General features: G+C 42.9%; 1 protein-coding gene across 1 annotated transcript; it reads right to left on the bottom strand.

Annotated features, from left to right (window-relative positions):
- Positions 1–10,351: 10,351 nt before the first annotated feature.
- On the bottom strand, positions 10,352–14,171 carry LOC129971691 (uncharacterized). Its single transcript, XM_056085667.1, has 2 exons — positions 11,917–14,171; positions 10,352–11,225 (listed from the first exon to the last, which is right to left on the bottom strand). The coding sequence occupies exons 1-2, from the start codon at positions 14,169–14,171 to the stop codon at positions 10,352–10,354; spliced, it is 3,129 nt and encodes a 1,042-aa protein (XP_055941642.1).
- Positions 14,172–15,226: the final 1,055 nt, after the last annotated feature.

Consider the following 15,226-nt stretch of genomic DNA (forward strand, 5'->3'; position numbering starts at 1 on the left):
GCTTCAAGTGGAGCGGACAGTGAACATTCAGCAACGGCCGGCACTCGCAACTCTCCAGCAACCCACCCTCATCTACAAAAGAAATAAACCATTGCAATTTCAAAATGGCTCAGAGAAAGAAACCACAGAGACTAAAGAGCGCACGTAATATAGTCAATTCTTACCCTGTAGAGAAGGAGTGCCTCCGGATAAGCTGAATTTTCAGTGTCCACCCTTCGGTTTCTTCCAGTCCAGCGAGCCAAAAGGATCCTTCCAATCGCCTCGGGCTTCTTTCAGTACATTCGCAGAGTTTTCTTCCCTCTCCTGGGTGGCACGCTCTAGTAACGAAGACTAACGAGTCAAAAGGATCGACATTTAAAAGAAAGAAGCTGTCAGACATAAGAAAAAAGCATCACTTACTCGATTGAAGAGACGCTTCAAGTGGAGCGGACAGTGAACATTCAGCAACGGCCGGCACTCGCAACTCTCCAGCAACCCACCCTCATCTACAAAAGAAATAAACCATTGCAATTTCAAAATGGCTCAGAGAAAGAAACCACAGAGACTAAAGAGCGCACGTAATATAGTCAATTCTTACCCTGTAGAGAAGGAGTGCCTCCGGATAAGCTGAATTTTCAGTGTCCACCCTTCGGTTTCTTCCAGTCCAGCGAGCCAAAAAGATCCTTCCAATCGCCTCGGGCTTCTTTCAGTACATTCGCAGAGTTTTCTTCCCTCTCCTGGATGGCACGCTCTAGTAACGAAGACTAACGAGTCAAAAGGATCCTTCCAATCGCCTCGGGCTTCTTTCAGTACATTCGCAGAGTTTTCTTCCCTCTCCTGGGTGGCACGCTCTAGTAACGAAGACTAACGAGTCAAAAGGATCGACATTTAAAAGAAAGAATCTCTCAGACATAAGAAAAAAGCATCACTTACTCGATTGAAGAGACGCTTCAAGTGGAGCGGACAGTGAACATTCAGCAACGGCCGGCACTCGCAACTCTCCAGCAACCCACCCTCATCTACAAAAGAAATAAACCATTGCAATTTCAAAATGGCTCAGAGAAAGAAACCACAGAGACTAAAGAGCGCACGTAATATAGTCAATTCTTACCCTGTAGAGAAGGAGTGCCTCCGGATAAGCTGAATTTTCAGTGTCCACCCTTCGGTTTCTTCCAGTCCAGCGAGCCAAAAGGATCCTTCCAATCGCCTCGGGCTTCTTTCAGTACATTCGCAGAGTTTTCTTCACTCTCCTGGGTGGCACGCTCTAGTAACGAAGACTAACGAGTCAAAAGGATCGACATTTAAAAGAAAGAAGCTGTCAGACATAAGAAAAAAGCATCACTTACTCGATTGAAGAGACGCTTCAAGTGGAGCGGACAGTGAACATTCAGCAACGGCCGGCACTCGCAACTCTCCAGCAAACCACCCTCATCTACAAAAGAAATAAACCATTGCAATTTCAAAATGGCTCAGAGAAAGAAACCACAGAGACTAAAGAGCGCACGTAATATAGTCAATTCTTACCCTGTAGAGAAGGAGTGCCTCCGGATAAGCTGAATTTTCAGTGTCCACCCTTCGGTTTCTTCCAGTCCAGCGAGCCAAAAGGATCCTTCCAATCGCCTCGGGCTTCTTTCAGTACATTCGCAGAGTTTTCTTCCCTCTACTGGGTGGCACGCTCTAGTAACGAAGACTAACGCGTCAAAAGGATCGACATTTAAAAGAAAGAAGCTGTCAGACATAAGAAAAAAGCATCACTTACTCGATTGAAGAGACGCTTCAAGTGGTGCGGACAGTGAACATTCAGCAACGGCCGGCACTCGCAACTCTCCAGCAACCCACCCTCATCTACAAAAGAAATAAACCATTGCAATTTCAAAATGGCTCAGAGAAAGAAACCACAGAGACTAAAGAGCGCACGTAATATAGTCAATTCTTACCCTGTAGAGAAGGAGTGCCTCCGGATAAGCTGAATTTTCAGTGTCCACCCTTCGGTTTCTTCCAGTCCAGCGAGCCAAAAGGATCCTTCCAATCGCCTCGGGCTTCTTTCAGTACATTCGCAGAGTTTTCTTCCCTCTCCTGGGTGGCACGCTCTAGTAACGAAGACTAACGAGTCAAAAGGATCGACATTTAAAAGAAAGAAGCTGTCAGACATAAGAAAAAAGCATCACTTACTCGATTGAAGAGACGCTTCAAGTGGAGCGGACAGTGAACATTCAGCAACGGCCGGCACTCGCAACTCTCCAGCAACCCACCCTCATCTACAAAAGAAATAAACTATTGCAATTTCAAAATGGCTCAGAGAAAGAAACCACAGAGACTAAAGAGCGCACGTAATATAGTCAATTCTTACCCTGTAGAGAAGGAGTGCCTCCGGATAAGCTGAATTTTCAGTGTCCACCCTTCGGTTTCTTCCAGTCCAGCGAGCCAAAAGGATCCTTCCAATCGCCTCGGGCTTCTTTCAGTACATTCGCAGAGTTTTCTTCCCTCTCCTGGGTGGCACGCTCTAGTAACGAAGACTAACGAGTCAAAAGGATCGACATTTAAAAGAAAGAAGCTGTCAGACATAAGAAAAAAGCATCACTTACTCGATTGAAGAGACGCTTCAAGTGGAGCGGACAGTGAACATTCAGCAACGGCCGGCACTCGCAACTCTCCAGCAACCCACCCTCATCTACAAAAGAAATAAACCATTGCAATTTCAAAATGGCTCAGAGAAAGAAACCACAGAGACTAAAGAGCGCACGTAATATAGTCAATTCTTACCCTGTAGAGAAGGAGTGCCTCCGGATAAGCTGAATTTTCAGTGTCCACCCTTCGGTTTCTTCCAGTCCAGCGAGCCAAAAGGATCCTTCCAATCGCCTCGGGCTTCTTTCAGTACATTCGCAGAGTTTTCTTCCCTCTCCTGGGTGGCACGCTCTAGTAACGAAGACTAACGAGTCAAAAGGATCGACATTTAAAAGAAAGAAGCTGTCAGACATAAGAAAAAAGCATCACTTACTCGATTGAAGAGACGCTTCAAGTGGAGCGGACAGTGAACATTCAGCAACGGCCGGCACTCGCAACTCTCCAGCAACCCACACTCATCTACAAAAGAAATAAACCATTGCAATTTCAAAATGGCTCAGAGAAAGAAACCACAGAGACTAAAGAGCGCACGTAATATAGTCAATTCTTACCCTGTAGAGAAGGAGTGCCTCCGGATAAGCTGAATTTTCAGTGTCCACCCTTCGGTTTCTTCCAGTCCAGCGAGCCAAAAGGATCCTTCCAATCGCCTCGGGCTTCTTTCAGTACATTCGCAGAGTTTTCTTCCCTCTCCTGGGTGGCACGCTCTAGTAACGAAGACTAACGAGTCAAAAGGATCGACATTTAAAAGAAAGAAGCTGTCAGACATAAGAAAAAAGCATCACTTACTCGATTGAAGAGACGCTTCAAGTGGAGCGGACAGTGAACATTCAGCAACGGCCGGCACTCGCAACTCTCCAGCAACCCACACTCATCTACAAAAGAAATAAACCATTGCAATTTCAAAATGGCTCAGAGAAAGAAACCACAGAGACTAAAGAGCGCACGTAATATAGTCAATTCTTACCCTGTAGAGAAGGAGTGCCTCCGGATAAGCTGAATTTTCAGTGTCCACCCTTCGGTTTCTTCCAGTCCAGCGAGCCAAAAGGATCCTTCCAATCGCCTCGGGCTTCTTTCAGTACATTCGCAGAGTTTTCTTCCCTCTCCTGGGTGGCACGCTCTAGTAACGAAGACTAACGAGTCAAAAGGATCGACATTTAAAAGAAAGAAGCTGTCAGACATAAGAAAAAAGCATCACTTACTCGATTGAAGAGACGCTTCAAGTGGAGCGGACAGTGAACATTCAGCAACGGCCGGCACTCGCAACTCTCCAGCAACCCACCCTCATCTACAAAAGAAATAAACCATTGCAATTTCAAAATGGCTCAGAGAAAGAAACCACAGAGACTAAAGAGCGCACGTAATATAGTCAATTCTTACCCTGTAGAGAAGGAGTGCCTCCGGATAAGCTGAATTTTCAGTGTCCACCTTTCGGTTTCTTCCAGTCCAGCGAGCCAAAAGGATCCTTCCAATCGCCTCGGGCTTCTTTCAGTACATTCGCAGAGTTTTCTTCCCTCTCCTGGGTGGCACGCTCTAGTAACGAAGACTAACGAGTCAAAAGGATCGACATTTAAAAGAAAGAAGCTGTCAGACATAAGAAAAAAGCATCACTTACTCGATTGAAGAGACGCTTCAAGTGGAGCGGACAGTGAACATTCAGCAACGGCCGGCACTCGCAACTCTCCAGCAACCCACACTCATCTACAAAAGAAATAAACCATTGCAATTTCAAAATGGCTCAGAGAAAGAAACCACAGAGACTAAAGAGCGCACGTAATATAGTCAATTCTTACCCTGTAGAGAAGGAGTGCCTCCGGATAAGCTGAATTTTCAGTGTCCACCCTTCGGTTTCTTCCAGTCCAGCGAGCCAAAAGGATCCTTCCAATCGCCTCGGGCTTCTTTCAGTACATTCGCAGAGTTTTCTTCCCTCTCCTGGGTGGCACGCTCTAGTAACGAAGACTAACGAGTCAAAAGGATCGACATTTAAAAGAAAGAAGCTGTCAGACATAAGAAAAAAGCATCACTTACTCGATTGAAGAGACGCTTCAAGTGGAGCGGACAGTGAACATTCAGCAACGGCCGGCACTCGCAACTCTCCAGCAACCCACCCTCATCTACAAAAGAAATAAACCATTGCAATTTCAAAATGGCTCAGAGAAAGAAACCACAGAGACTAAAGAGCGCACGTAATATAGTCAATTCTTACCCTGTAGAGAAGGAGTGCCTCCGGATAAGCTGAATTTTCAGTGTCCACCCTTCGGTTTCTTCCAGTCCAGCGAGCCAAAAGGATCCTTCCAATCGCCTCGGGCTTCTTTCAGTACATTCGCAGAGTTTTCTTCCCTCTCCTGGGTGGCACGCTCTAGTAACGAAGACTAACGAGTCAAAAGGATCGACATTTAAAAGAAAGAAGCTGTCAGACATAAGAAAAAAGCCTCACTTACTCGATTGAAGAGACGCTTCAAGTGGAGCGGACAGTGAACATTCAGCAACGGCCGGCACTCGCAACTCTCCAGCAACCCACCCTCATCTACAAAAGAAATAAACCATTGCAATTTCAAAATGGCTCAGAGAAAGAAACCACAGAGACTAAAGAGCGCACGTAATATAGTCAATTCTTACCCTGTAGAGAAGGAGTGCCTGCGGATAAGCTGAATTTTCAGTGTCCACCCTTCGGTTTCTTCCAGTCCAGCGAGCCAAAAGGATCCTTCCAATCGCCTCGGGCTTCTTTCAGTACATTCGCAGAGTTTTCTTCACTCTCCTGGGTGGCACGCTCTAGTAACGAAGACTAACGAGTCAAAAGGATCGACATTTAAAAGAAAGAAGCTGTCAGACATAAGAAAAAAGCATCACTTACTCGATTGAAGAGACGCTTCAAGTGGAGCGGACAGTGAACATTCAGCAACGGCCGGCACTCGCAACTCTCCAGCAACCCACCCTCATCTACAAAAGAAATGAACCACTGCAATTTCAAAATGGCTCAGAGAAAGAAACCACAGAGACTAAAGAGCGCACGTAATATAGTCAATTCTTACCCTGTAGAGAAGGAGTGCCTCCGGATAAGCTGAATTTTCAGTGTCCACCCTTCGGTTTCTTCCAGTCCAGCGAGCCAAAAGGATCCTTCCAATCGCCTCGGGCTTCTTTCAGTACATTCGCAGAGTTTTCTTCCCTCTCCTGGGTGGCACGCTCTAGTAACGAAGACTAACGAGTCAAAAGGATCAACATTTAAAAGAAAGAAGCTGTCAGACATAAGAAAAAAGCATCACTTACTCGATTGAAGAGACGCTTCAAGTGGAGCGGACAGTGAACATTCAGCAACGGCCGGCACTCGCAACTCTCCAACAACCCACCCTCATCTACAAAAGAAATAAACCATTGCAATTTCAAAATGGCTCAGAGAAAGAAACCACAGAGACTAATGAGCGCACGTAATATAGTCAATTCTTACCCTGTAGAGAAGGAGTGCCTCCGGATAAGCTGAATTTTCAGTGTCCACCCTTCGGTTTCTTCCAGTCCAGCGAGCCAAAAGGATCCTTCCAATCGCCTCGGGCTTCTTTCAGTACATTCGCAGAGTTTTCTTCCCTCTCCTGGGTGGCACGCTCTAGTAACGAAGACTAACGAGTCAAAAGGATCGACATTTAAAAGAAAGAAGCTGTCAGACATAAGAAAAAAGCATCACTTACTCGATTGAAGAGACGCTTCAAGTGGAGCTGACAGTGAACATTCAGCAACGGACGCCACTCGCAACTCTCCAACAACCCACCCTCATCTACAAAAGAAATAAACCATTGCAATTTCAAAATGGCTCAGAGAAAGAAACCACAGAGACTAAAGAGCGCACGTAATATAGTCAATTCTTACCCTGTAGAGAAGGAGTGCCTCCGGATAAGCTGAATTTTCAGTGTCCACCCTTCGGTTTCTTCCAGTCCAGCGAGCCAAAGGATCCTTCCAATCGCCTCGGGCTTCTTTCAGTACATTCGCAGAGTTTTCTTCCCTCTCCTGGGTGGCACGCTCTAGTAACGAAGACTAACGAGTCAAAAGGATCGACATTTAAAAGAAAGAATCTGTCAGACATAAGAAAAAAGCATCACTTACTCGATTGAAGATACGCTTCAAGTGGAGCGGACAGTGAACATTCAGCAACGGCCGGCACTAGCAACGCTCCAACAACCCGACCTCATCTACAAAAGAAATAACCATTGCAATTTCAAAATGGCTCAGAGAAAGAAACCACAGAGACTAAAGAGCGCACGTAATATAGTCAATTCTTACCCTGTAGAGAAGGAGTGCCTCCGGATAAGCTGAATTTTCAGTGTCCACCCTTCGGTTTCTTCCAGTCCAGCGAGCCAAAGGATCCTTCCAATCGCCTCGGGCTTCTTTCAGTACATTCGCAGAGTTTTCTTCCCTCTCCTGGGTGGCACGCTCTAGTAACGAAGACTAACGAGTCAAAAGGATCGACATTTAAAAGAAAGAAGCTGTCAGACATAAGAAAAAAGCATCACTTACTCGATTGAAGAGACGCTTCAAGTGGAGCGGACAGTGAACATTCAGCAACGGCCGGCACTCGCAACTCTCCAACAACCCACCCTCATCTACAAAAGAAATAAACCATTGCAATTTCAAAATGGCTCAGAGAAAGAAACCACAGAGACTAAAGAGCGCACGTAATATAGTCAATTCTTACCCTGTAGAGAAGGAGTGCCTCCGGATAAGCTGAATTTTCAGTGTCCACCCTTCGATTTCTTCCAGTCCAGCGAGCCAAAGGATCCTTCCAATCGCCTCGGGCTTCTTTCAGTACATTCGCAGAGTTTTCTTCCCTCTCCTGGGTGGCACGCTCTAGTAAAGAAGAATAACGAGTCAAAAGGATCGACATTTAAAAGAAAGAAGCTGTCAGACATAAGAAAAAAGCATCACTTACTCGATTGAAGAGACGCTTCAAGTGGAGCGGACAGTGAACATTCAGCAACGGCCGGCACTCGCAACTCTCCAACAACCCACCCTCATCTACAAAAGAAATAAACCATTGCAATTTCAAAATGGCTCAGAGAAAGAAACCACAGAGACTAAAGAGCGCACGTAATATAGTCAATTCTTACCCTGTAGAGAAGGAGTGCCTCCGGATAAGCTGAATTTTCAGTGTCCACCCTTCGGTTTCTTCCAGTCCAGCGAGCCAAAGGATCCTTCCAATCGCCTCGGGCTTCTTTCAGTACATTCGCAGAGTTTTCTTCCCTCTCCTGGGTGGCACGCTCTAGTAACGAAGACTAACGAGTCAAAAGGATCGACATTTAAAAGAAAGAAGCTGTCAGACATAAGAAAAAAGCATCACTTACTCGATTGAAGAGACGCTTCAAGTGGAGCGGACAGTGAACATTCAGCAACGGCCGGCACTCGCAACTCTCCAACAACCCACCCTCATCTACAAAAGAAATAAACCATTGCAATTTCAAAATGGCTCAGAGAAAGAAACCACAGAGACTAAAGAGCGCACGTAATATAGTCAATTCTTACCCTGTAGAGAAGGAGTGCCTCCGGATAAGCTGAATTTTCAGTGTCCACCCTTCGGTTTCTTCCAGTCCAGCGAGCCAAATGATCCTTCCAATCGCCTCGGGCTTCTTTCAGTACATTCGCAGAGTTTTCTTCCCTCTCCTGGGTGGCACGCTCTAGTAACGAAGACTAACGAGTCAAAAGGATCGACATTTAAAAAAAAGAAGCTGTCAGACATAAGAAAAAAGCATCACTTACTCGATTGAAGAGACGCTTCAAGTGGAGCGGACAGTGAACATTCAGCAACGGCCGGCACTCGCAACTCTCCAACAACCCACCCTCATCTACAAAAGAAATAAACCATTGCAATTTCAAAATGGCTCAGAGAAAGAAACCACAGAGACTAAAGAGCGCACGTAATATAGTCAATTCTTACCCTGTAGAGAAGGAGTGCCTCCGGATAAGCTGAATTTTCAGTGTCCACCCTTCGGTTTCTTCCAGTCCAGCGAGCCAAAGGATCCTTCCAATCGCCTCGGGCTTCTTTCAGTACATTCGCAGAGTTTTCTTCCCTCTCCTGGGTGGCACGCTCTAGTAAAGAAGACTAACGAGTCAAAAGGATCGACATTTAAAAGAAAGAAGCTGTCAGACATAAGAAAAAAGCATCACTTACTCGATTGAAGAGACGCTTCAAGTGGAGCGGACAGTGAACATTCAGCAACGGCCGGCACTCACAACTCTCCAACAACCCAGCCTCATCTACAAAAGAAATAAACCATTGCAATTTCAAAATGGCTCAGAGAAAGAAACCACAGAGACTAAAGAGCGCACGTAATATAGTCAATTCTTACCCTGTAGAGAAGGAGTGCCTCCGGATAAGCTGAATTTTATGTGTCCACCCTTCGGTTTCTTCCAGTCCAGTGAGCCAAAGGATCCTTCCAATCGCCTCGGGCTTCTTTCAGTACATTCGCAGAGTTTTCTTCCCTCTCCTGGGTGGCACGCTCTAGTAAAGAAGACTAACGAGTCAAAAGGATCGACATTTAAAAGAAAGAAGCTGTCAGACATAAGAAAAAAGCATCACTTACTCGATTGAAGAGACGCTTCAAGTGGAGCGGACAGTGAACATTCAGCAACGGCCGGCACTCGCAACTCTCCAACAACCCACCCTCATCTACAAAAGAAATAAACCATTGCAATTTCAAAATGGCTCAGAGAAAGAAACCACAGAGACTAAAGAGCGCACGTAATATAGTCAATTCTTACCCTGTAGAGAAGGAGTGCCTCCGGATAAGCTGAATTTTCAGTGTCCACCCTTCGGTTTCTTCCAGTCCAGCGAGCCAAAGGATCCTTCCAATCGCCTCGGGCTTCTTTCAGTACATTCGCAGAGTTTTCTTCCCTCTCCTGGGTGGCACGCTCTAGTAACGAAGACTAACGAGTCAAAAGGATCGACATTTAAAAGAAAGAAGCTGTCAGACATAAGAAAAAAGCATCACTTACTCGATTGAAGAAACGCTTCAAGTGGAGCGGACAGTGAACATTCAGCAACGGCCGGCACTCGCAACTCTCCAACAACCCACCCTCATCTACAAAAGAAATAAACCATTGCAATTTCAAAATGGCTCGGAGAAAGAAACCTCAGAGACTAAAGAGCGCACGTAATATAGTCAATTCTTACCTTGTAGAGAAGGAGTTCCTCCGGATAAGCTGAATTTTCAGTGTCCACCCTTCGGTTTCTTCCAGTCCAGCGAGCCAAATTATCCTTCCAATCGCCTCGGGCTTCTTTCAGTACATTCGCGGAGTTTTCTTCCCTCTCCTGGGTGGCACGCTCTAGTAACGAAGACTAACGAGTCAAAAGGATCGATATTCCAACACGAACAATCTCAAAATTAAAGGCAAGTAAAAGCGCTTACCTTTGTTTTGTTGGTTGGAATCTCTTTTGATAACATACTGGTGTTGTTGTCTCCATCTGCAGCTGAAAATCTCAAATATCTAATTAGTGGCAGGTTCAGTGACTGTATGACTCATTAACATGGGGAACTTCTCTTTAAGAATATTATTTTAATTAGTTACTTGCTTAAAGGTTACATGATTAAGAATATATTTACAAGTTAGAAGAGTATAAAACGCGTTCGTTGGTTGCCGCCAAATCGAGAGGAAGTCAACAAACCCCTGGTGGTGAGAAGGGAAAGTTCTTCACAGTTAAAACTGGTTACAGTTAAGGCCTGGTATCCAACACTCTCCCACCTTTGAGTTTCGTAAAGACTTTAGAAACTCAAACCAATGAGTCTAGGAGAGCATTGGGCTTTAAAAGCCGGCCATAACGGGATCTTCTTGGTTGTCTCACATCTGAAACAGCAGGAGAGTCACTAGAGGTAGGTGTACCATCAGGAATCATCGTTGTGGATGGAGAATCACTCTTTGGGAGACATGGGATAGCAGATTTTTCACTTTGGCTGACCTCAAGAGGAAAAAGTCTCTGGATTGGGCGTAGGAAAGACCCAGATTTGGTCTGGACTTCCACGAGACGAACTTTCTTGTCTTTTCCAAGATATAATTTGATGACTCTTCCCAAAGGCCAATTTATTCTCTTGACGTTACTATCACCGATGAGAACAATGTCTCCTTCTTTAATTTTAGATTCATTACGAATCTTTGAAAATTCTCTAAGATGTCCAAGATATTCGATTCTGAAACGTTTTCTGAGATCTTGACACACTTTTTGCCTGTAGAAGAATCTTTTATTCATTCTCTTAGCATCTATTTGATCTATATCTGGAACTCCTATTTCTTTTACATCTTGTAAAAACATAGCAGGTGTTAATGCTATAAGGTCCTCATTGTCTTCACTTAAGTATGTCAAAGGTCTTGAATTTATAATGCCCTCAGCATCACATAGTACAGTGTACAATTCTTCAAATTGTAAGGAGGCCTTTCCAAGAATTTTTCTTAAGATAGATTTCAACATACCTATAAGCCTTTCCCAAAATCCGCCCCACCATGGGGCTGATGGGGGGTTGAATTTCCATAGGATTTTCTTTACTGAGGCATATTCTTGTATTTTCACCCAATCAACAGATTTCAGCTCATTAGAAGTACCCACTAAGTTGGTTCCATTATCTGAATAAATTGTAGCTGGTCTTCCTCTTCTAAAATAAACCTTCGTAAAGCTAGAATAAAACTATCTGTTGATAAACTAGTTACCAGCTCGATGTGGACTGCGCGATAAACTGCGCATGTAAAAAGTACAGCCCAACATTTAGTTTTGTTTTTCAAATATAGTGGTCCGCACAAGTCAACTCCTACTACTTCAAAAACATAAGCATCTCTGACGCGATCTTCGGGTAGTGGAGCACTTGCTACTTCTAATGGCCGAGATGAAAAACGTTGACATATTACACAAGTCCTTATTACTTGACGTATTGTCTTCCTGCTTTTTAAGATCCAATAATTCTTCTTAAACTCGACATCAAAATCTGTATCCCAGCATGACCAAGTTCAACATGCTTTTCAAAAATAAGTTTTCCAATAACATCATGCTTTGAAGGCAGCAAAATTGGAAATCTAAATGTTGGTAGATCACTTCTTTGAGAAATTTTGGTCTTTACTCTTAATAAACCATCTGAATCCAGGAATGTCTGTAAGTTCAGTTTTTCATTCCCCAAAAAACATTGACTTTGAACTTGTTTTAAAATGTACTTTTCTGCAGCCTCTACTTCTTCAAAATCTAGGGTACCGAATTTTCTTTCTTTTTTCTGGGTTTTAGCATTTTTATAAAAACGAAAAATCCAAGCCGTGATTCTGGTCATTTTTCGGAAAGAAGATACCTTAGAAAAGTACTCTAATTGCTCTGTCGTGGTGTTAGTGACAGACACAATAGATTTTCTTTTTTCGGAGTTTACAACGTCGAAATCTGGCATAGTTTCCGAAACAGGCCAATCTTCTATAGGCATTCTCAGCCAATTTGGACCCTTCCACCAAAGAGATTTCACAAGTTCCTCTGCATTGGAACCTCGTGATGGAAGGTCAGCTGGGTTTAATGTTCCACTTATGTGCCTCCAGTCTTCAGGATTGGTGAGTTTACGGATTTCCAGTACCCTGTTGTAAACAAACGTGGCCCAATTCTCATTTCTTTTGATCCAATACAAAGCATTCATAGAGTCAGACCAGTAGAAGATTGGTATGTTCTCAAGTCCAAGTTCGGATATGGTTGCTTTTGCCAATCTAGCACCAATAGTACAGGACAAAAGTTCTAGGCGTGGAATAGAGATCTTTTTCAAAGGAGCAACTCTATTTCTAGCTTGTATTAACTGGCACGACGTGCTATCAGCAGATTCAGCTCTCAAGAAGATACATGTAGCGTAGGCACTCTGACTTGCGTCACAAAAAACATGGATGGAAAATTTGGAATCTTCTGCAAAGTCCTCACGTACACATCTTGGTATTTCAAGATCATTCAATTTCGGTAACTTCATCTTCCAGCGTTCGAATCTTTCAGTTATCAGCAGAGGGAGTTCAGCATCCCAGGACAGCCCCAATTTCCAGCATTCCTGCAACAAAGATTTGGGCTCTAGAGTCACTGGACAAGAAAATCCTATCGGATCAAAGATTCGATGAACGGTTGACAGGATTTTTCTTTTTGTAATAGGTCCTTTATCTTCTTTCATCAAACTTTTCAAATCTAGAGATATAGTGTCCTTTGGTAAATTCCACAGAAGCCCAAGAACTGGAACCTTTCGGTCTTCTTGCCTTTCTTCAGTTTTGTCTTCAGTAGGAGAATGCTCCCACCCTCGAAGTTCAAACTTGGCAGTAGATAATAGTGCTTGTGATTCCGAAATAAATCTAGCGAGTTCTTCTTTTCTGTTGACGCTGAAAACACAATTATCAACGTAGAAGGACCTCATAAGTTGCTGGGCTGTTTCTTTGAGATGATCTGGGGCGTTTTTTAAATGAAGTTCTAATGTAGCTCCTAGAAGGAAAGGACTGGAGGAGATTCCGAACACAACTCTTTTGTGCTGCAGGATCTTGATATTTCCGTCTTTTCTTCTATCCTTCCATAAAAATCTGAGATATGGTCTATCTCGTTCTTGTAATCCAATTTGCAGAAAGGCCTTCTTGATGTCAGATATCACTCCATATTTTTCAACACGAAAACGATTTATGAGAGATGGAATGAGTTCTACAAGATTTGGTCCCTTTTCGAGGCAGTCATTAATAGAAGGTGTATTCTTTTCTTTAGCTGAACCATCAAAAACGGGTCGAACTTTGGTCGTCGAATTCTCCTTGAAGACAGGATGGTGAGGTAAGAAATGCTGTCCTTCTTTGATTTCTTGCATAGGATCAACTTCTTCAATGATACCCTCATTCTGCCAATCCTGAAAAACATCATCATAATCGGCCAGCTTTTCGGCACGTTCTAAGGCTTTAATACAACTGTTAAGTCTTCGTTCAGCTATCTTTCTGCCATCAGGAAGAGGTGGATGATCATGTATCCACGGTAGACTGACAATGTAGCGCCCCTCATTATCTCGTGTTACACTGCGTTCAAAATGTTCCTTAGCCGCTTCTTCTAGTTCTTTTCTACTTTGAGTTTCCGCAGGGTCATTGATATTCAATGTATCAAGCCTCCAAAGATCGGATATATTTACGTCGTTGACAAGTAGCGACATTAGCGTGCTGGAACTATCATTTTTATTAATTCCTGATCTTCCAATAACTGTCCACCCTAACTTGGTGTTCATCGCAATTAGATCAGGCGAAAGTTTTTTAATTTCTCCTGTAAATAATCTGGCTGCCGTATCTGCCCCTAATAATATGTGAATCTCCTTGGGATCGTTTTCATACAAACAAAGATTTTCATCTAAGCAAATATCACTAACAAATATACCCAATTGTTTTACTTCTTCGATGTTTTTAGAATCTAATTTGGGAAGAGAAGTGCAAATTTTATTCTGATCCATTACTTCTACATTACAACAGAAATTATTTTCTGTATTAAGCAATTTAATGGAATACATCTTGTGGTTTTCCCGCCTTTTCAGTCCTCCGAAAAGTCCATGAGTCACCGTTTGTTCCCCAAGACACTTCAATTTCATTACATCCGCTACGTATTTGCTGACATACGACCTCTGGCTCCCGAGGTCAATGATCGATCTAACATAGTGTTTTAAATCATTATTTTCGACGCTAACAATTAAAGTCTGCAGATAAACCTCCCTGGAACATAAATTATTCGCCAACGCGAAATTTTCATTTAAAAGATTATTCTCATCCTTACTTTCATTCAAATGAGTATTATTTTTCGGAACAGAATTATCTTGATTGCATAATATGGATAAATGTTTTTTACCGCAGAGAGTACAAACTATTTTTGACCTACAAAATTTAGCAACATGAAATTGCTTTGCACAAATAAAACACGCAGCTTTTTTAGACAGTATACTTTTCCGTTCTTCCAAACTTAAAGTACGTACGTATTCACAATCAACAACATCATGAAATTTATTGCAGAATAAGCATTCTGGTGTTTTTATTTTTACTTCAGAACTAATCAATTCTGAACTGCTAAATCTCTTTGCAGTGGAACATCTAGGATTATTTATTTTTCCACTCGATGAGTCATAACGCAAAGGGTGAAATGAATATTTTTCTTTTTTCGAACTCATGGGAGAAGCATACATTAACGTTCGTTCTTTTGCTTTCAGCTGAAGAGACAGGAAGTCGAGCAATTCATTTATTTCATATTTATCCGATTTCATGTTTTTATTATATTCTAAAACGAGATCGGGGGGAAGGCATTTTAACAGGATTGGGCAAAGTAAGTTTTCATAGGTTTCTTTCAAAACATTAAGAGATTCAAGCGATCGAATTTCCGTCTGTATATTATCAAACATTTTTCTGAATGATACAATATCATCTGAGTTCTTTAATGGGCAGATACGTAGTAAATTATTCAAATGGGTATTAATGAGAACATCTGATCTTCCGAAGCGTTCTTTAAGTAATTTTATGGCGATTTCGTAATTTTCTGGTGTTAACGCAAATCCTTCTATGGTACTAAGGGCAGAACCACCTAGGTGTGCTTTTAAGTAATTAAATTTACTGACTTCACTTAATGAATCATTTTCATGTATGGCTGATTCAAAGGAGT

The sequence above is a fragment of the Argiope bruennichi genome, chromosome 6 (genome assembly GCF_947563725.1).
Source record: "Argiope bruennichi chromosome 6, qqArgBrue1.1, whole genome shotgun sequence".
NCBI classification, from domain to species: Eukaryota; Metazoa; Arthropoda; class Arachnida; order Araneae; family Araneidae; genus Argiope; species Argiope bruennichi.

Coding starts and splice junctions, on each gene's coding strand:
- LOC129971691 (XM_056085667.1), bottom strand. CDS start 14,171: ATGAAATTGAAGTGTCTTGGGGAACAAACGGTGACTCATGGACTTTTC. Junction 11,226..11,916: donor ACCACGACAGAGCAATTAGA/GTACTTTTCTAA, acceptor GGTTTATTTTAG/AAGAGGAAGACCAGCTACAA.